At 52.2% G+C, this 21948-nt stretch overlaps 1 protein-coding gene across 4 annotated transcripts in view; it reads left to right on the top strand.

Annotated features, from left to right (window-relative positions):
- slit1a (slit homolog 1a (Drosophila)) overlaps positions 1-21948 on the top strand; it is an 83848-nt gene that overhangs the window by 4670 nt on the left and 57230 nt on the right. For all 4 annotated transcript variants that reach the window (XM_076018579.1, XM_076018581.1, XM_076018580.1 and 1 more), the window contains exons 2-4: positions 6208-6279; positions 8445-8516; positions 10239-10310. In XM_076018579.1, coding sequence (XP_075874694.1) covers positions 6208-6279; positions 8445-8516; positions 10239-10310 — 216 coding nt within the window. The remainder of the gene's footprint in view (positions 1-6207; positions 6280-8444; positions 8517-10238; positions 10311-21948) is intronic.

Genomic DNA, 21948 nt, shown 5'->3' with positions numbered 1-21948 from the left:
ACACACATACACAACGAGGGGAACTGATGGTCTCCTGTAGATCTCCTTCCAACTCCTCCAGCATCTGGTTACCTTTAATGTTCCTGTCATGCTTGAATAAAAATGTATGTACATGCATGGCCGCCGTGGGTAAGAAAGACTTTACCCCAGCAGACCGTGAAAATGGCATTAAGGGAATCCACCTAGATCACCTTTCATCTCCTCCTTTCAACCCTCCTGGTCAGTCACTCACAACCTGGCAGCGCTCGGTGAGGGGAGCGCAATTTGCGCACCTCAAAGCCACATGTGCGCGCTTTATAAAAATGCGCACAAACGAACGCTCGCCTTTGCGAACTCAGAAGTTTTAAGAGGAATTTGCGGGCAGCCGTCCAGACGTAAGCCCTCAGCCGTGCGTGCGTGCGGCGGCACCGGCTGAGCGTTTTGATGTCGTCTGCCTGCGATCGTTTATAATTCTCCGCAAAGGGGAAAAAAAACAAAACAAAAAGAAACGCCCGCCTTGTAAATAGTTTAGAGTCCGGTTTCGGAGAGACAAAGAGATCCAGGAAGCTGTCATGCGTGATTATCTGGAACAAGCTGGCCTTCGACGTTTCTGCTCGAAAATTGACCCGAACGCCGAACTTTGTTTAAGGAAAAAAAGGAAGAAGAAAAAAAAATCACAAGACAGCTTTCCTTTGATTGACCGGTTGTTAACTCGACTAACAGTTCCAGGCCGGTTTGCCTGCTGGTTGGCGGCCAGCTGGACGCTCCGATCCCCCCGCGCAGGAATCCGTACGTCATTGTTCTCGCTCGGAGGCAGCCGTCGAGCCGGCCTTCATCCGAGCAGATCCGCAGACAAAACGCAGCCCGCACGGGCGGCGTCCATCAAAATTACCGAGTTGTCAGAGCGGCGGTGACAGGCGCGCGCGTCTCTCGGCCTCCTGCGTGGGTGGGGACGGCGGAGCGTGATGGACTGCTGCCCGCGTGAGACGATATGAAAAAAAATCCAACGCCGTGCGCGCTCACGCCGCCGCCGCCGTCGTCGAAACCTTCGACGGCGTCGGAGCCGATATATATATATAAAACATGAAAGAGGCCTCGGCGTCTGCTTCTGCTGCAGCCCCATGTGTGCCCCCCCCCCCACCACCACCACCACCTCCGTAGCAGCAGCAGCAGCAGCAGCAGCAGCAGCAGCAGCAACAGCACTGCCAAACAGATGTTTAATTGATTCACTTTGGCCTGAGCGAGTGTCATATGTTATCTATGTTTGATCAGAAAAGTGGCAGCCCGCCACCTCCTCCTCCTCCGACGTCTCGACTCGCGCCGCTGCTGCAGACTCTCTGTCTGTCTCCCCGCGGCGGCATCTGCACTTAATGTCCCCTTTACGTCCCTTTGTGGAGCGGTTTATTTCTTTCGCTACAGTGTGAAGACAGATCCATCGCCGTGCGTTCGCTGTGTCTCCCTCGTCGGCGATCGCTGCTCCTTGACCGAGCAGCATTAAAAAGAAATCTGCCGCTGACCCTTTAGGAGCAGGAGCTGGAAAAAAAAACGCTCTCAGACGCCCGCTGACGCACAATCACACTGAAAGAAATGTACAGTCGAAGGCCGTAACTGCAGAAGTCTGACAGAAGTGTTCCAGTCGGGATCATTTCGGTCGTGGAGGTCTACTTTCCCTCTTTTCCTCCTTCTTCCCGTCTCCTCTACTTCCCCGACACCCTCCGTCTCTGAGGCCGCACATCAGCTCTGCCGTGTATTGCCGCCCGCCCGCCGCCACACTCCAGCACAGCACACCTCTCCCTGGACGCCACTCGCAGGCAGCCAGCAGCAGCGCTGTCAGAGCGGCTCGGCGTTCCCTCCGTCTCTCTCTCTCTCTCTCTCTCTCTCTCTCTGTGTCTCTATCCAAGCATCCCGTCTCTCCCTCCTCCGGGTTTTCACGGCTGTCATGTCCATATGTTGCCGAGTCTGAGGCTCGGCGAATGCTTCATTCTTCAGGCTTCTCTCTCGGCTCCCTACTCATTCATCGGGGAGAGGCGCTCGTCCAGTCCAGTCAAATGGCATTATGCGCGCGTGTGATTGCCGTAGAAAGAGAATCCACGCTTCGCCCTTTTTTTTCTTTTTTTTTCAAGGGGGGGGGGGGACCTCCAGCATCAAATCGTCACATTGTTTTCACAGTGAGAAGTTTGGCCCGCGGTGCGTCGCTGATCCTCGGTCGGCCGGCTGCTGTCCTCCCCCCGCCGGGCCAAAGCTGTTCGGGACAAATGGTCCTGCGGCGCGCGCAGCGGCGCTGCAGAATGACAGCACAGTAGAGGGAGAAAAAAAAGATAACAAACACCTTGATAAGTCGAATTTTCAAAGGGAAAGAATAGGTAGGCTGGCAGGCGATTAGCAGAAATAATAAACAGCGAGGAGGCATTAGGAAGCGTGACTCCAGCGGTAAGTGTTTATGGTGCGGCCAACCGAGCTTAACGCAGCTCATAACATGAGCCGTAAATGGCTGCGAGTCAAGCTAGCAACGCAGCTACTTTTAGGGCTAATGGGGGAAACGATTAGAAGGTTAGAAGTTTAGTTTTTCCGTTTTTCTACATTAAACAAACATCATATGCCAATTTCAGTAATAAGGATGAACCTGGTTGAGCTACCTTGCTGTAAAGAAAAACCACAGTCGCCCGTACAAATATCATGCAGTAATGAGAAACTGGGATACCAATATTTATCAAGCACACAGGGAAATGAGTGTTTAGGTTTCTCTGTATACATGTAAACACTATAACTAAATATTTGCAAAACCTGGGCTGCTCCACTTCATAAATCATCATTTATATTTTGGTGAATCCAGACTGTGGAAAAAAAAATCAAAGAGTCAGAGTTTAATTGGAGCCATAGCTGCTCAGTGAATTGAAGCCAATATTATTTTTTTCATAGGCGAATTGCATGATATGGTAAACAAGTTCTGCTGCGACGGTGCTTTGAAACAACAACTCGCCCTTGTCCTATTTTCCCTTCCGATGTGTCGTCATGCCTTTCCTGTCCCACCCCTATAAACCAGATGCACAAGTGATACCCTCACTGGTATGCTCTGAAGCACACGCAGCTCTTGTTAAAGTATATTTATATGGTCTTTGTGTATATATGCTCAAGAGAGAGGGCACATGTGGACTTGTATATGTGTATCTGCAGGCTGGGCCTTGACAACCCGGTGTGTTTGCTTATCCTGCCGCTGTTCTCGCGGGTTTGTTGCAAGGAACGTTGCTCAATTCGAACCAGGTCTCCCCTTCTCGACCGAGGGACCCCAGCACAGTCGGCAGGAGGAAGAAGAAAAAAAAAATTAATGACTTTTTCAGCATGATGGCAGAGCTCTGGACCTGTCTGAGTTATGGAGATGTGGAGCGGTGGAGCTGGAACTGCCGCGTGTCAGCCGGAGGGAAGGTGCATGGGGGTGGGTGGGTGGGCGGGAGGGCACTGCTAGGCATCAATCAACCAGGGACAGAAGATGAAGAGGGATTAGATAGTGATGTCATAAATCCACCCGGTCTGCAGGAAGTGTGTCAGCGTCGGGAATCCTCGCAAAGTTTCCAGCGGATAGGATGGATTTGACTGAAGTATTTGGCCGCCGCTGCAGAAACTCGGAGTGGTACCTAATAATTTTCTGCTTTCTTCGAGTAATACTGCAGCAGAAGTGACACAAAACATCTGTCTGTGAGAGGAGTGAACGTGCTCTGCCCGCTGTGCCAAAAGCCTTCACTTCCTTTGATAGCGCCCCCCCCGCCCTGACCACCACCCCCAGCAAAAAAAAAAAAAAAAAGTCAGTAAGCGGTATTGTGGCTAATGCACAGCAGATTTTATTTTCTTTGGGCTGTTGTGCCATTTACAACTGAAGGGGTTCTGTTCTCTGTACACTGGTTGGAATCAACAGCGTTTGGCTCTGCCGATTCCCAAAACCCACATTCTCCCCTTTACCTTTTTTTTTTTCTTCGTCTTTTAATTTAAGATGTGGGTTCGCTTAGATTTATTCATCTGCGCAGAACTTGGGACACTTCCCAACGCTTCCTGACAATGCTCACATGTGAAAATGACCAAAAGCTGATGAGAATTCCAGCTCTCTATCAGCCGGGGCATGTGAGCGCGCTCGCATGAGGGTATCTCGGAAAGTTTCCTCGGAGACGGAACGCTCCTTGGCGTCGGCCGACCAGACCCCACGCAAGCGGCTCTAAGCTGCAGAGCTAAATACAGGCTGTGCCTTCTTATCAAATCTTCCCATTTCACGCAACCTATACACTTTCCGTCTGGTCACGTGTCGTGCCATTTCCAGCTCCGTGCGCGCTAACTCAACAGGCGCGAGGCGCCGATCCTCGGAAAAGATGACTCGAGCGAGACAAAACTTTTTTTTTTATTGCCAATTTTCAAACAGACCATCGTCACCTGGGCCGTATCAGGAAGTGGGAGCGCCGGGTTGGTTAGCGTAGCAAAATGCCAGCGGAAAAGGTCGCAATATGTCAAAAAAACCATGTGGAGCCTTTACTAGCTTTAGCATCACAGGCTGCCGGGTGGCATTTGAGCGCTGATTTAAATGTCACAGCATTTGTGGATAGACGCGCAATCAGTGCCACTTTCTTTTTTTTTCTCCCAGGATGGGTGCGTTCCGCGGCCTGCGCTCTCACACTCGAGGAGAAAACACTTCAGGTGTTGTTGCGCCACCGCTTTGATTCGCCAACGGGAAAAAAAACAAAAAAAACTGGCACCGACCTTCGGCGGGATTAGAGCGCGACCTCATCGCTGGCGGGAGAATATCGTGGTTTCGCTTGTTTACGAGATAGTCATCTCACTCATAGAAAACCACCACCTGTCACCTCAAGCATCCCTCTCTCCCTCCTCCTCCTCCTCGTCTGCCTGCGTCATCGGCGGCGGCCTCCCCTAAACACAAGACACTGAGAATCCTGGAGTTTTTGGGGTTTTCTGCGCGTGGGCGTTTGTGCGAATACCTATCTGCGTAAGTACCTGTAATGAGCACCACATGTGCAAGTATCAGAGCCGCGGCTAATGAAGCTCAGCCCATTATTTATTTCCCGTGGCCCTGTCGCCTGGCCTGTCGATGCACCTGTGTACACACACGCACTCTCTCTCGCGGACACACACACACACACACACACACACACACACACACACACCATCTGTCTATAATGGCCACTTCTCTTTCGTACTGCATAGCGCTCCGGTCCCTGGAGTGGTCATTAGACGAGAGAAGCAAAGAGTGACTGAGGGAGAAAGACCAGGGCCTTCGGCGTCGATTTGGAAGCAGTTTTTTGGTCGTGCTCTGTGGTTGGGGATCGCCGGGTCAGGGTTAGGGTGGACCCGTGCTGCTCAGAAAAACTGAAAGATACTTGCGAGCTTGGACCGGCTAAAGAACCCGCGCCTGTCGTGATAGTTTGCTCCGAGTTTCCTCCGTCAAAAGAGAACAGTTGCGAACCTTTCAAACCTCAGTGCTCCGCACGGCAACAGTTTAGCGATGCAGCGTTTATTCCAACACACAACATGGGTTGAGTCCACACAATATGTTTTTTTTAAGCAATACTGGCTCGTCCTTCTTTTACTGTGATGGCCAGCTCTCAGCAGGGAGGCCGCTCCTATAATATCCCCTGCACTTAGCTTCTTGGCCTTGTGGCTCTACCTAAATCCCCTCCGCTGGCTCCTGCTAATCCCCACCAATGGTGGGAGGACGGCGTAGACAGAGAGCCAGAGGAGGGAGCCGGGAGGTGGAGGGGCGGGTGGGGGTCGTCTGGGATGCTGGGAGTGGGGCTGCAAAAGAAAGGCAAACAGACTGCTCAAGCAGGGCTTTCATTCCAATAGGACCTCCTAATATCTCCCCGCGGAATTTGAACCAAGCGTGAACTTCCCTTTAACACGAGCTTTTTAATTCCACCCGTCAGGACACGTTAGGTTTCACATTGCGTCTCGGCGTTTAATTGCGACGCTCTCGGTGTGCGTTACGCCGACCGACGTCTTGATGCTTTGTGTGTGTGTGTGCGTCTGTTTGAGTGAGTGAGTGAGTGAGAGGGAGAGAGTGACTGTGTGTGTGTGTGTGTGTGTGTGTGTTTTTTTTTTTAGCTTCAGGTATCAGTGGGCAAAGAGGCCTCCGCTCCGCTCTCCCTGCTCCCTCCGTCACATGGCTGTAACAGGTTCAGCGGGAGAATAAAGATGAATTATTCACCGGTGTTTGCGTGTCTGTCTTCGCAGGGAGCTGAATGGGAATAACCTCACACGCATCACCAAGACCGACTTCGCCGGCCTCAAGTACATCCGAGTCCTGTAAGTACTTCCTCCTCCCCGCCGCCGCCGCCGCCGTGTGCTTATGTCTAATAATAAGAAGTCCGCACACCTTTTAGTTTGGCTATTCATGCATACCTGAGCCCCCCCCCGACCCCCGCAACACACACACCCTCAACTCACAAGTTGTGCGGACTCGCCGCCGCTCAAATTAGCATAAACCCAGTGAAGTGGAGGCGCTTCCGTCAAGAGTCCCACTCCAGAGTCCATTAAGCCGGCGAGTGGAGCGACGTAATGGACTTCTGTCTCACTGTATTCTGTCCATTACGCCGCCACTTATTGTCCCTCAGACGGACGCGCGTCCACTCGGTTTCCCGCGCGTCGACGCGCGGTCTGTACACAGCCGCCCGGCCCGAATAGCCTCTCAGCCGCCGGTTAACATGCGCAGGTGGGGTTGCGCTGTCAACTTCCCTCCGTTGTTGTGTTTAAACTGCACTTGCGAGCGCTTGTGCGAGAGGCGCCGCCGGGTTCGTCACGAGCGCCGCCGCCGCTGCGGTGGGAAGCCGCGCAGACGGGAAAATGTTTTTAGGCGTAATGTGAGCCGCTCACGACAAAGAAGAGGGGGCTGCTTCCGAAAAAAAACCCTCGGCCCTGCGGGCTTCTGCTCGCGCCTCCGCGGCCTCCTTCCCTCCTTCCCCTCCCTCCCTCGCTCCTCTCCTTTCCTGTCCTCCTCCGTCTGAGCCACCTTCCGGCACCACGTGGAGGTTAAATGCCTTCATGTCAGCAGCTTGTCACAGGCAAGTGAGGGGGAAACGACTCCGGGAGCGCCGGGACACAAAGCTTCCCTTGCTGCGAAGCCGCCGGCTCCCTCGGCGTCACCACCGCGCTACGCACGTGCACGCACGCAGGCACGCCACTTGCTTTTTGATGTTCCTCCGAAATCTGCCGGCGTAGACCGGAGGAGGAATGCCGTGCGGCTGCCTTTTGTTGCCGTGACCTGCGCCGGCTAAAAGTACGAGGGCTAGCAAAGAGCTGACCTCCGACCCCGCCGAGCAGAGCTGCAGCCGAGGTTTATCTTTACAGTCAGCTGCTGTCCGTCTTGTCCGTCTAAAAAAAAACAACACGGCTAACTGACCTCCATCCGTCCAGCGGGTGAATCCGAATTGTTTGCACGCTATCATGAGAGGATACACACCCCACCCCAACATTTTTTTTTTATTATTATTATTGTTGTTAAAAAAGAACTTTTCAATTCAAAAGCACTCGTCATTTTTTTCTGTCTTTCTTTTTTCTTCCGCGCCTCCATCTAAATTCATGAGACAGAGATCAGAGGTGAATTGCACTTTTCTCCTCCATGTTTATGGAGTGCGAACAGTGATTAGCATTTATATTCGACGGGGAGGAAGCCCGGACTGCTGAGTTGCCGCGCGGCGGCGGCAGCGGCGGCCTCACAGGAGACATGAGAGGTCGCCTTCAACACAGAGCAGCTTCACTGGTAATGAAGGAGAGCTCTTGTTGCCCCCCACCCCCTGTCCCACCGAAAAAAAAAAAGAAAAAAGCCCGCTGAGCGCTTCTCCCTCTCTGGCACGCCTGGCCCCGGTGTTGTTGTAACACTTCCAAAACCATCCCAGCCTCCTTTCTGGTGCGTTGGCTTTGGCAGTGCAGGCAAAGGACAGGATGTAATCCCGCTTTGCTCGGTGTTTAACTGTATGTTTGCGTGCATCCTTGTTTGTCTCTCTGGCCCGGCGGCCTTGATGTGCTGCCCTGCGACTCCGACCGGCAAACTTTGGCAGCTTTGCTCTCTGTTGATTGCAACCTTGATTGTAAAGGGGGGAGTGGGGGAAAAAAAAAATAGGGCCCCCCTGCCCGGCCCTTTTGCGACGTCTCCACCCAGAGGACCACACCAGAGACCCCGGACCCTCACACACTCTCTCTGAGCCACCATAGAAACTTTCCTGGCTGCCATTTCTGCTCCTTTAGCCAAGATTCCACATGGTGCCCTGAGTCCACACTGCTGCCCTGGGAGTGTGTGTGTGTGCGAGGGAGAAAGAGAGCGAGGTGTTGAATACACAGCACCAAAGCTTAAATATACATACTGCAAGAAGTCTCAGCACCCGAGTCCCAAAGCCTCCTTGACTTTGTTGAAAAAAAGCTGAAGTTCGCCGTCCCTGAGGAACTCTGTCTCTTCTCTCCCTCTCTCCCTGCAGGCAGCTGATGGAAAACCAGATTACAGTGATCGAGCGCGGGGCTTTCGATGACATGAAGGAGCTGGAGAGGCTGTGAGTATCGCCGCCACCCAGGAGAATAACGCCATTTTCATTTATTTAATTTTTTTTTTTACCTCTTTTCAAAAAGTCGCACTGTGGCCGAAGAGCCTCACAGGGATCCGTCTGTATGAGGCGCTTGCGTAATGAGCGCTGGTGGTGGTGGTGGTGGGGGGCAGGATCAAGTGTGAGGCGCTTCCCTGTCATTCCATTGTGGTCGGCTGGTGCTGAGAGGGTACACTGTGGGTTTGGGGTTGGGGGCCGGGGGGCGTTTTTTTTTTTTTTTATTGGCTTCGCCTGACAGGAATGCCCTCAGTGGTATACGAGTCCCCCCCCCCCCCACACACACACACACACACACGCACACGCCCACCCCAAACCTCTACCCGACTACCGCAAACCCAGGCTCATCTGGACAGCACCAGGACCCCCCACCCCAACCCCAAAACCCCACCGACAGCTTGTAAAGCGGCTGGGAAAACACACAGACAAACACAGACAACCACACCTAAAGCCGCTCATTAGCAAATCAATAGGGCTACCCGCAGGGAAACCTGCTCAGCAGATGACTTTCTGCACACACACACACACACACACACACACACACGGCGGTTAACATTTCAAAGCCCCCCCCCCCCCAATATGAAAACCCACATTAACAATTTACATTTCCCAGAGTCCAGGCCGTGTCCCCGCTCCCCACCAGACCTCCCGCCCCCTCCTTTCCCTTTTCCACATCCAACTCATCCCAAAACATTGGGCTAGACGAGCCCGTGTGTGCCAGACCAATGTGGAACTCGGGGGCGACTCTTTCCCCCCAAATGTTGAAGAGTCGCCTGCCCACCACCAGTAGCAGCAGCAGGTAGAGCGGAGCTCAGTGTGGTCCCAGCGGCAGCGGCGGGAACGTTTAATGCCATTTAACTCTCGGCCGCAGCCCGCCTGGCCGGGCCGAGCTAGCTAGCTAGCACTGCGGCGGTGGCGCGGCTCCTGGCATCTGTCTTGGATGCGTCTGAGGGAGTGACAGTGGCCTGAAGGCTCAGATGTGCGGCCTCTCCGTCGGCCCCGCCGCATTCACGTTGCGGTTTCCAACAGATTAGCAACAGTCTGTTCCTCATTGGCTTCACTGTTGCATTTGCATAAAGGCTGCCAGCCTTGGACGCAAGTCGTTCGACACGCAGCCCGCTGCCAACTCGCAGCCCTGCCGGTGCCTCCGCGGCCTTTTCAATGCGCTCGTCTTCCTCTCTTGAAATGTATTTAGCAGTTTTGTTGTGATAGCTGAGCCCAGATTTCTTTTTTTCTTTTTTTAAAAAAAAAAAAATAAATAAAATGTGTTCAAGTTCCGATAACTGTAAAGTTGTAATTTACCTGTTTAAGTAAGACTGTTGTTATTCGGTTACCCTGGGAAAAGTCAGTGGGGGGGGAGGGGGATTGGATTCTGCTCCGCGCAGCGCCGTAATTGAACTGTGCCGAGATAATTTACTGCGCTGTCTCTGGCTACAAGTTTTAATTCCCCCTGAACTCGGAGCCGGGATATTTATGTGACGTTCCGAGCGCGCTGAAACACAATAACCCTCGGCCGAGCCGAGTCCACGGCCCGCTCGCACAAAATCATTCCCGGCCTACGCAAGGACACACACGCGCACGGGGAGCGATGCGCGCGCACACACACACACACACACACACACAGACGCACACACACAAAGCTCGGCAGCTGATCATATGTTTTCCCTGCCGCAGGCGGCTGAACCGTAATCAACTGCAGCAGCTTCCTGAGCTGCTCTTCCAGAAGAACCCTGCCCTCTCCCGACTGTAAGTCCATTCATCTTTTTACCAACTTTCGACTGAATGCGTTCACTTTTTCTCCTGTCGCCGCACACACACACGCCACCATCTCTCGTCTGTCTCTCCGCCATTGTTTACACTATGGGAAAACTACATGAAATGCCTCGTGGGCTTCTGACTAAACAGATTTAAAGGAATTCTTAAATGCTTTACTGTGTTATTGCCTCTTCTCCCTCATTATGTCAGTCTTCCATGTACTTACTGTTTATAGCTGGATGAGAGGAACTCTCAGTCCTTTTGCACATCATTGGGCCTGCGTGCCAAGTCATCTGGTCGCTCTCTGCCCCCCCTCCCCCCAAGCGAAGCCAGAGAGACGCCGTCGACTTTGAATTGTGTTCGGGGGCGAAAGGATTTCTCTGTGTTTTAATGAGCTTATTTTATGGGACAGCAGGACTGACCGGAAAGCTCTTTGCCAGCAGTCCCCGATGAGTGAAATGTGTCATCGTAGATTTTACTCTCTTTTTAGCTCGGGGCCAGTGCTGTGTTATTACACGTCCGGTCGTTGCGACAGCGTCCCGACTTGTATCCAACAAGGCTCTTTGTTTTCTTTCTGCGATATGATCGGCGTCCCTTCTGCTCGCCGATCATTCCGCAGCTCCCATTATTTCAGTTCGCATTACCTGGAACATCTGGGAATAATGAAAGACGGGGACATGGAAAAATCATTTCCCTGCCTTCATCCCACACAGCGGTTGCCGAGCCGTCGAGCCTCCACTGCGGCCCTTCCGAGTGTTTATCTTGCGCCCTGTGTTTGACACCATCTTGAATCTATCTGTCGCTTCCTCACGTGTGCACGCTCGCCCGCCCTCTCACGTCACCTGCCATTTAAGGCGAAGCGTCCTGAAGGGCTTTTGGGGTTGAGGGGGCCTTGTCCTTTGGGTTGCCGACACTGATCAGCGCCGCGTCGTCGTCCTCCTCCTCCTCATCGCCGGAGCAGACGCAGAGCAGACGCAGGCCGAGGCTTTCCAGGGCGGCGAGCTCGGCCTTGGACAGCGGTGATTAGTCCATCTGGAGCGGCGGCCTGTGCCAACAGCCAGAGCACCGCGCTAACACGGCCGCAGCCGTTTCATCCGATCCTCGCTCGTTATTCTCACCCCGGCGCTGGGGCCTTGTCAGCCTCGTTCCGGAGGGGCGAGACTTTGTTTAACGTTGCTTAATCGATTCGCTATGTGTCTCTGTATACACTTTGCTCTTTATCCCAGGGCTGGAGCGGGCCTTGAAGTTTCAGGTGTGGGGAGGTTCGCCCCGTGCTCGCTCTCCGGCGCCTAAAACAAACGCGCGATCGCTGGCCGCGAAGCCGAAAATAATGCAATCTTTGTGCTCGCCCCGTGCTTGACTGGCAGTTTTATGAAAGACTTTTAGTGCTTGTTAAAAAAAAAGAGTGTGAGAGAGAGAGAGAGAAGAAGAGAGAGAGAGAGACGGTAGCATGGGCTGAGCAGCGGCGGCGGTGGAAGACAAAGGTTTTTTTTTCCTTCCCTAATGCGTTTCTCAACTCCTGGGCTGTGTGTCTGGGCCACACCGAGGGTTCTAGTTCCAGTCTGATGCGGTTGGGTTACAGCCCCGTCTTCCTCCCGCCAGCAGCTTTTAATGGACTTAAAAGGTTCTCGCCCCTCTGGGAGAAGGCTTTAGCCGCCGTTGCATAGGTGTGTGCGGTAGCTTGAGCGTGTGTGTGTGTGTCTGCCTGCCTTTGCCGATGACACATAGTCTGTCAGTCCATGTATGTATATATGTACAGTATGTGAATTTGCGTGCGTGCGTCCTCGCGCCCGGAGCTGAGTGGGCCTTGTTGTAGCCCCGCCTCCCTAATCCAAACATGAGATGTCGATGGGAAAGAGCGCGGCCTCCAGGTGAAGCGCTGCCCCAGATGGTGTCGCTCCTCCTGGAGAGCGGGATTAATTGGTCTCTCTCCTTTTCCCAAACTCGTTAAACTCTCCTTTTCTCTACCCTCTTATTGCCCCGTCCGTGCGAGCGCAGACGGATCTCTTTGAGGAAGGGCCTCATGCAACAAAGTGCCCGTTTGTCTGAGGCGTCCCGCTGGGAGGACAAACAGAAGGGAAAGGACGGCGGGGACCGGGGAAGGAGGGAGGCGGCGGCATGAGACGGTCGCTCTCATTAGACTTTTGAGGAAAAGCTCGCCGGGTTAATGAAAGGCTGTTTGCTCAAACGAGCGGGCGACTGTTGTTTTGTGGAGAGTTTTTACACACTCGACTTGCACGCAGTCGTTAAGCAAACAGGGTAATGAGACTTCGCTACAAAGGGGCCGGAATTAATGCGCGCCTTCCCGCTGGAAGACGTCGTTTCGGCGTCGCTGGAAAACTTCAGATGTATAAATAATGGCGCATTTGCAAATTTGTTTTTCTCACCAAAGTTTTAACCTCAGTCGCTGTGTTCACACTGCACCCGGGGACGACTTCCTCTTTATCTGCGGCATCGCTTCTCCGTCTCTCCTCGGAGAGATACCGGTGGCGTGATGCATGAGGGCCGGAGGAGAGATAATTGGAATTGATTAAAGACGATTAGAGATAGTTAGAGCTGCCTGGTGATGGATGGCACCGGCGAGAGAGCTGGGAGTCGGGGGGGTGAAAACGACTTTGGCGGAGGCCGTGGCGGCGGCGGACAATAACAGCGGCAAACGCGGTCGCATTCATCAAACCTTAACGAGCCACTGGCCCCCCGACCCGCCACCCTCCGAATTCACCCCCGGCCCGCTTCCACTTACCTTCCAGACCTGTAATCTGTCCGTCCGTTCGCCTGTAATTTGTGCCCTCTCGCGGTGGGAGAGCAGGATGAAGGAGAGACTTCAGGGGACGGAGGGGAAACAACGGCAACGTCGTCAACAACAACAACAAAAAAAAAGGAGAACAGAGCAATAGGTGAGCGCAGTAGGAGGAGTGCGGCCTGATAGCCGGGCCCTCCGGGGGGGAACAGCATCTGGTTTGCTGTCGGGCCGCATCGGTGGGAGGTTTGTTTTCTTTTCTTTCTTTCTTTTTTCTCTCTGATTTGCCTTTGCAGCCTGTTGCCGCAACAAACAAGTGGGATGTTTGAGGGGAGGTTGCTGCTTTCATTGGCAGCTCACACGCAGCACGACGCGGCGGGCCGAGGCTGGGCATGCAGGATACCAATACCAGTTGGTATCGGTACTGATACCAAGGTTGAGAACACTACTCATACTCTTAGAACACATGTTGATACCACGACACCGATAGCAGTTGTATATGTATGTAAATAACAATTTTGTTAAATTTGTGTTTATCCTGCTGCTCTGATAATTAATAACGTAATAATAATGTCTAATACCCCTATTAAGTACTCAGTATTGGTATTGGTGAGTACTGAAATGCAATTGGTTGTACTTTACTAATTCTGTAAAAAAGTCTCTACCTGAGGCGCAGTCAGCCCAGGTGTTATTAAAGTCGATTCGCGTCCCATGTACGTACAACGCGGCACACGTGTTGGCTGGCTGACACACACACATACGCACAAGAGGAAAACTGGAGGTGTGTGTGTGGCGCACTAATTAGACACAACCACACTTAATAGCGCTGTAATTACCTCTCGGGATGCTAATATGTTCGTGTGAAAGTCGCGCAGCTTCCGAATTATGCCGGAACGTTGCTGTGTTTCCTGTTTGTTGATGGCCTGACGCTTCACCCCGTCTGTCCGGAACAGCATCGAAGTTTGACTCCGTTCCGCGCCTGATTTTTCCGGCTTCTCAGTCGGACATATTTGGTTTTCGGGGGTCGCTTCCCCAAGTCATTCGATTCGGTCAAGCAGTCGTCAAACTTTTTCCCCTCTGACTCTCTGTTCACAGACAGGATGAATGTGTCGCTTTGTTGTTTTTTTTTTTTTTTTCTCGGATGCTAGTTCAGCGCGGCGTCTGTCTGTGAGCCCGCTAATGCTCCAAGCAGGTCTCGTCGCTTCCTTCTCTTTGTCTTCATTTATGAATGACCCGCCTCCTTCTCTCTTTACCCCGTCGTCCGCCCTCAGCGGAGCGTCCGGGGCCCCTGCTTGGCAGCCGTCCCCATGGCAACCCCCCTTCGACGGCAGACGTGCTGATTTCTCCACTGCAGCTCGTCTGACGCTGCAGCGAACGCTGACGGCAACGACTTCGCAGCGGCCGAGTTAACTTTAGACCCAACATAAGCAAAATACCTGCATGCGTTAGACAAATTGGCAACCTAAGTGGCCAGCAAACCCCAAATTATACTTGCGAGATGTCTGCGGATTATACGGTGCAAGAGAGGTCAGGCTTTTTCTGCCGTCGCTGAGATTCTAAAATATGTATTTCTTTTTTATGTAAGCGCCCAAATAAGTGGCCATTTGACTGACGAGCATGTTGAACCCTGGATAAGATAAACAGGTTGGAATGATTTGCAGTGTTGTCCATGCATTTTCCTTTTTTCCCCTCTCGTTATTTAAGTTTGACGCTTAAGCAACAGGGGAGCAGGTCTAAATTGGCGCAGGAGTACGACATACCTGACCCGGTGGCCACCCGCCCCCTCCCCTTCCTACAAAAAAAAAGTTCCAGGCAGGCCTTTCCTCCTTTGCCTCCTGCCCCTCTTCCTGCCTCTGTCCTTGTCAGCTGGTAAAACCGGCTTTTATGGCTTGTCGCTGCTTTCTTTACGATTGCGACTGTGTGTGAGAGAGAAGTGCAGACCAAACCATGTGAGGACAGCGGAAGCCAAAAGGGGGTAATTTAAAAACCACTCCGCCATCTGAAATATTCACAAACCGCAGCACAGGGGGAGTGAGAGAAAGGGGGGAGGAGGGAGTGGAGGAGGTGGAGGAGGAGGAGGAAAGTGAAAGAAGAATAAGTGAGGGGTGAAAGAGAAGCGGCCATGTGGCACAAGGCAGGAGGGAAGCAGCGGTGTTTATATTTACTAACGATTCTGTGTCCTGCCTCATGAATAATGCAGCGGGCGGATTGAGGCCTGTTAAATATTCACACTAAAGCGCAGGGACATCAGTGTGCTGGTGTGCGTGCATGTATGTGTCTGTGTGTGTGTGTGTGTGTGTGTGTGTGTGTGTGTGTGTGTGTGTGTGTGGGTCCAGCGTCTGGTACACAGTGCTCTACATACTCACTGCTGCAAAAACTCTTGGTGCTCTAAATAATCTCACAAGCAAACACACAACACGCACGCACGCACGCACACACACACACACACACACACACACACACACACACACACAGCCCGCTGTGCCTTGACCATTTCAATCAAACACGTTTGTGCGATTCAGTCGGTGCGCGGAATCGCGCGTGCGAGTGCGTGTGCCTGTGTGTGTGTGTGCCTGTGTGTGTGTGTCTATGCGTGTGCCGCTTCGCAGTGGGGACCGGCCTGGTCATTATGAATTGATACAGCATGAATAAGACATCACAGTGTGGTCTAGATCCGTCATGACTATACACACACGGGGATTTCACTCACAGAGTTGTCGCTGGAGGCCTCCTCCTCCTCCTCTAACTCCTCCAACTCCTCCAACTCCTCCTTCGCCACCTCCTCTTTCCTACCACCTCCTCCTCCATGTCCTCCTTCCCCCCTCCTCTTCTTCCTCCTCCTCCTCCTCCTCCTCCTCCTCCTCCTCCTCCACCTCCTCGTCCTTCTCCCCTCTGTGCCGCTGCCGAAAGTTGAAATGTGTGACGGCTGGCTTTGCCTGGTGCAGATTGGAAGTGACACACTTGGAAGCAAAGGCTGCCCTCACGTCCACACACACATGCGCACACACACACAAACACACACCGTCCTTGGACTCTCCAAGTGGAGGCTTTTGGAATGCCGCAAATCCATCCAGGAATAACAAGCCGTACAGTGTTAGTCAGGTTGTCCTCCAGTGAACAAATGCTCGCCGGACCTATACATGTGTGTATGTGTGTGTGTGCCTGTGCGCTGCTTAGAGTGCGGCCGCATGGCGTTAGAGCGCGGCCGTCGCGACGACAGACCCGGCTCATTCATCAAGTGCTCAGCAGAGTGCGGCTCTGTTACAACTCTATTAAAAGATCCGGCCTTTCAATTAAGCTTATCTGCTGCCGATCATCACGTGGAAGTAAGTGTGTGTGTGTGTGTGTGTGTGTGTGTGTGTGTGTGTGTGTGTGTGTGTGTGTGTGTGTGAGCGGCTCAGCAGGAAGGACGCTGCCTGTGTGTGTGTGTGTGTGTGTGTGTGCGTGTGTGCGTGTGAGCGGCTCAGCCGGAAGGACGCTGCGTGTGTGTGTGTGTGTGTGTGTAATCTCTGGTTATGAGCTGTTAGGGTCTGGACTGGAGACTCTGGAGCTCATTGTTGGAAGGAACCCAAGCAAGACCCCAGTGTGGCTTCTCACTGCCTCAGCGGAGGAGAAGAAGAGAAGGGGGTGTGGAGGAGGAGGGTCAGAACCTTCACCCCTGAAAAAAACTTCTTGGAGTAGCGGCCGCATCCCGTGCCCTTGCGCACAAGCTCGGCGGAGCCGGAGGCGCTAAGAAGCAGTCGTTGCTTCTTCCTCGCAGCCTCCGTCCCGTGGCCTGGGGGCTCCGACTCTGAGATTTACAAAGAGCAAACAAACAAACTGCAGGGCTAATTGTGCCAGCCTGCGCACTCACTCGCACACACACACACACACACACACACACGCAGTCGCGCTCATACCATTCGAAGCAGATACTGTGGCCGCTGTAGCAACCCGGCGCTCCGTGGGGGCTCGGCCTCGCTGGCTGTTTACCTTTCAGCGAGTGGGCGGGCGGGCGGAAGACACGCAGCGAGAGGATGTCTGGGGGGGGAGGTAAATTGTTCCAAATGAGCCTCATATTTTTTTTTTCGCCTGCGAGATCGACTCCAATCGCTCTGGAAAATAGCGGTGTAATGGCGCAAAGACTTTTTTTTTTTTTTTTTAGAGGCTGCGTATGTAATTATATAGGATTGAAGACACGTCGCTCCATCCTGAGAGGCTGCTGAACTTTCTCCCCCGGGGCCGTATTTCCTGCAAGCATGTTCGCGCATGTGTTTGTTCGCATGTGTGTGTGTGTGTGTGTGTGTGTGTGTGTGTGTGTGTCTTAATGGCGGGTCCTGTCTCCTCTCTGTCTGTGGTGAGAAGATCCATACTCGGGGATCTTCGAACTGGAGCCCACCTCCCGGCTCTTTTTTTTTTTTGTTCCGCGGGCTCCGCCGCCACATGTGTTGCTGAACTCGCATGACTCGGTGACACAGCGTCTCACTGCAGACTGCAGACATGTGCCGTGTGTGCTCCGCGGGGTTAATGAGGTTAGGATGACGCAGCGGCCACGACGGGCTGAGGCGGCAAACTCCTGGCCGCAGGCTGGTTTGTGTCTCCGAAGAGAAAGTCAGACGGAGGCTTTTGTCTCTTCTGCGGCCGTCGGCGGCGGCCACATCTGCGTGGAAGCTGCTCTGCAGCGGTGGGACTCAAAGAGGCCGTGGAATGCAACCGAGTGATAATTAGAAGAGGGGTTAATGGGAATTCCCAAGTTTCAATGCAAAATGGCCAAAAAACAAACCAAACGTATTTTTCTAATTCATAAAGATATTTATTTCACCACGCTGCCCTAAAATATGATTTAAACCACCTAATTAAAATACATCCATTAATCCTCGTGATTAATTATTCATACGCAAAGGACACATTCCAATAAAAGCCATCTGTTTCATTTCCATTTTTTTTTTGTTCTCCTCGTGAACCTTTGCCCATTAATTATCCGCCGCGCCGGAATCCGTGTGTTCGCATTTGCATAATCGCATCTCGTTATTCGCCGCAACAAGTCATTTGTGCGTTGTAAACACGCACGGCGGCGAAAGGCAAACAGGGCACGGCGGCTGCAGAACAAATCGCACAGAAGTCTGCAGATGTCTCGGCTCATCCGGGCCGTCGATCCCTCAGTGCCGAGTCGCTCTCCTCCCCCTGCCGTGCTGCTGGCCGCGCACATGACACTTGTTAGCTCAATGAAATGCACTTCCCGTGCGTTTCGGCGAAAGAAAAAAATTAGAATAAATCAGCTGCAAATGGTCAGAAACCATAACAAAGAGGGGGAAAAAATGATTTAGCAAAGCCTCCTGTTTTTAATATTGGCTCCCACTCACAATGCCTCCCTGCCAGCATCACAGCAAGAAGCGGTGATCTCATTAACCCCAGAGTGTTTGTGTTCGCCGACTGTGGAGATATTTTTTGATGAGAAACAGTGCGTTGTCCTGTGTGTGTGTGTGTGTGTGTGCACGCTAGCGTGTTTCTTTTTTAGCTTTGCGCAGTATAACAGGAAATCGCTGGGGGATGCATTACAGAATCAATTCTGACTTCCACACTGTCTAACCACAGAATATACAAACGCACGCACGGAGCACGCACGCACATACACACGCACACATCTGCCCTGCCCAAATTAAACCTTGCAGAGGGGAGAGCTGAGTCTGAGGTGCAGCCTGATTTGTGCAGTATCTGTTGTACCTCTCGTGCATTTGTAATCACAGGAGAAAAAAACAGCACAGAAAAGGTGCAAAAGCAGAGAATTCAATTTCAATATATTAGGTTTGTTTTTTTTCTGTTTTGAATTTTATTGTGGAACCTTGTTTCCCCAAATCTATTATACTGCTGAAATTGGGTGAAGTGACTCGAATGAAAATAGAAAAAAGAGGAGGAGAGTGAACATGCTGAAGGTGAAGGCGGTTACAGATCTCAAGAAAACCTCCAACAATGTAGCCTGTCTGTTGGCAGTCTCCTCCAGAAATGCTTAGTTTAGCCCTATTAGAGGGCTACAATTAGTGGAAACAAATACCATGCACCAGCTACAGAGTGATAATTGCAAAAAGCATGTCATTTACATGTAAAAAAAAAAAAAAAAAGTTTTGCGTTCAATGTGAAAACTCAGAGATGGTATGTGCACCTGGCCGGCTGCAGTGTCACTGACCTCAGAGAGGTATCAGCTAAGCTTCAGTGCCCTTTGTCTGAAAAATTGAAGCCAGAAGTCGAAGGACGGGCTTTCTGTCATTTCTGGGAAGTCCATCGACGGGCCTTGCGACACATGTTATGCTTCGAAAAACACTGGCGGAGGGAATTCTTCATCGTACGAGAGCCTTATGAGGGCAATAAAAATGACCTATGCCGAGAGACCGAGCCCGCAAAAGGCAATAAATAGCTCGCAGGCGGCGCAGAGGAAGTTATGCAGATGGAGCAAAAGACATAAGCGATGCGGCGGAGGAGCGGCCGGCCTCATCTGCGGACGTTTGAAAAGGATTCCCGTCTCGTCTCATCTCGGAATGCCCGCGCCGGGAGACGGCGGTGGTGGAGGAGGAGGAGGAGGGCACCTGCAGCGGAGCATTAGCCAAAAGCCCCATTATCACTTCAAAGCTGGACTGGGCTGGAGGAAGCCTTCGTGGCACTGGGGCCCAGCGGAAGATGAAACGCCACGCCGAGATACGAGTTAAAAGTCCCCCCCCCACCGTCCCCCCAACCCCCACCGTCCCCCTCGTCCCTCTCCACTTCCTCTCTGTCATCCACCTGTCCTGACTTCCCTTATCGCTTCCCTTTCCTCCCCCTCTTTATTGCTTCCTCCCTCCCTCGGCTTATCTGCGCCTTTAGCACCTGGCCGCCCCGGACTCGCAGCCCATATGAGATCTCTTTCTCCGCTTCCCTTTTCCTCCTGGCTGACTTCCTCCATCCACTCTCTGGCTTATAAAAGGCCCCGAGACCGGAGGCCCTGATGAGCCCCAGGCTGTGGTAATGAGCTCGCAGGCTTCTTTCATGTGGAGATCAAGCCCGGACGCCTCCCGGGGGCTGTTGTTGGTGCTGGTGGTGTTATTGCCGGCGCTGGATTGCGGCTCGTCGGGGGAAAAAAAAATAAGAGTAGTAGGTCAGAACGTGGAGATGCACACATTTTTTTCCCATGAAGCCGAGCAGCGAGTCTCCCGCCCAGACGGGCAGGCACACAAAATGCTGTCGGAAGACCCGGGGGGCGATCATTAGAGCGTGCATAAGTTATAGCATTCCTCTGTCCAATACATTATCCCGCAGACCTCCCCTCCCCATATTTACAGGCCACCGAGGGTCAAATACTCCAACCAGGACAACCACATGGGCCAGAAATCAATGGCAGACGCCCCCGCCGTCCCCTCTGCGAGCGTGTCAGCACGTCATAAAGTTGATATCTGACTGAGGGCAGCAACAAAGGAGGAGCGACAGGCTGATATTTAAACATCCATTTCTTTTTGATTTCAGGCTTTAAATTCTTCTTCTCTCCCAGCCATTGTGAAATCCTCCAAGACTTGGCTGTGTGTCTGCGTGTGTGCAGGCGCATGTGTGTGTGTGTTAATCCGTAACGCATAGCCAGTCACCATTATTGCTTCCTCCCCCTGACACCTTCATTAGCCTGCGGACAGGGATTACTTCCCGATCACTTCGTAGCTGTTCATGTTTTCTTCGTTTTGCACGGTGAGATCATCTCCACGATCTAGTGGTTACTTTTAGTTGGATTTATATCTTTTAATCACACAAAGGTTTTTTTTCTTTAACTTTTTTTTTTGTGCCTGTAGAATGACAGAAATTGTTGACCAATGTGACCAGGCTGAGGGCGAATCCTCGGTTTTATTGGCAAGTTGTGGTCATTTGAATCTTGAAGTTTAGGACAGCGGCTAAGTTTTAAGAGTTTGTCCAGGAAGGAAAAGTACACTTGCAGTGTCGTTTGTGTGTGAGTGTTTGTGCGCGTGAGCGACTAGGGTTCCACTTCATAAAGCTGTTGTAAAAGAGAGGAACCATTCATGGCCGACAAAGAGTTTTCACATGAACAAGCTAAGAGGCCGGTGCCCGACGGCACTCCACACACTTCCTCCACATTTAACCATTTTATATCCTCTTACTTTCCTCTCGTCCACCTCGTTTGGCTTGGCTCTCATAACCCTGGTTGATGGGCCGGCAGTGGTGGAGCTGTCGGAGTTACGGCTACCCCACTCTTATCGGAACTGTTTTTCTGCATTTTTTTTTTTGTCATGGAACAATCCAGGATACGTGTTTGATCAACACCTTCTGAAACCAGGTTCATCCTGTTGATGGGCCGCGTCAACACAAGTGCCGTTGTGCCGCGTTTGGCCCCCCGGACAACTCACCCCGTCCCGCCCTCCGTCCTCTGTTCATGGATGTGGAAAACTAAAGAGATAGTTCGCTGGAAAAGGAAACTTCCCGCCGCGAGTCTATACTCACCACCCTGTCGATGGAAGCCTCTGATGACATCTCTTTCTGATGTGGTTTGGAAATCTGTTCCGATTAAAATCTTCTCTGGTTTCCTCAATCAGCGAGAGCGACAACATCTCCGACGTTTAATCCCGTCTCGATTGATTGAGGATACCAGGACAGATTTCTTCATATCTGTTTTTTTTTTTCCTTCTCCTTTGCACTTTTGAACATAGTGAAACTTGATCTTCCCAAACTGGCTGTTGTCCTGGAGGCACGACTGACTGATTTGTTTTCAGTGTGAGTTCTGTTCAAAGTGGTGGTGCGTGGCCAGTTTTTCCTATATATACAAGCATACACTGAGCACAGAATCCTTGCCAAAGAAGCTCCTTCTGTTGCTCATTTGACTCGATGAGCAACTTGAGGCCGAGTCCGCGACAATGATCGGCTACAGGTTGCAACAACTTGGGA

Source organism: Nelusetta ayraudi, unplaced genomic scaffold (genome assembly GCF_046127955.1).
Source record: "Nelusetta ayraudi isolate G7.1 ecotype Tasmania unplaced genomic scaffold, CSIRO-AGI_Nayr_v1 ptg000008l, whole genome shotgun sequence".
NCBI lineage: Eukaryota > Metazoa > Chordata > Actinopteri > Tetraodontiformes > Monacanthidae > Nelusetta > Nelusetta ayraudi.
Note: the sequence above shows the minus strand (reverse complement) of the source record. Positions and strands in the feature narration are given on the sequence as shown.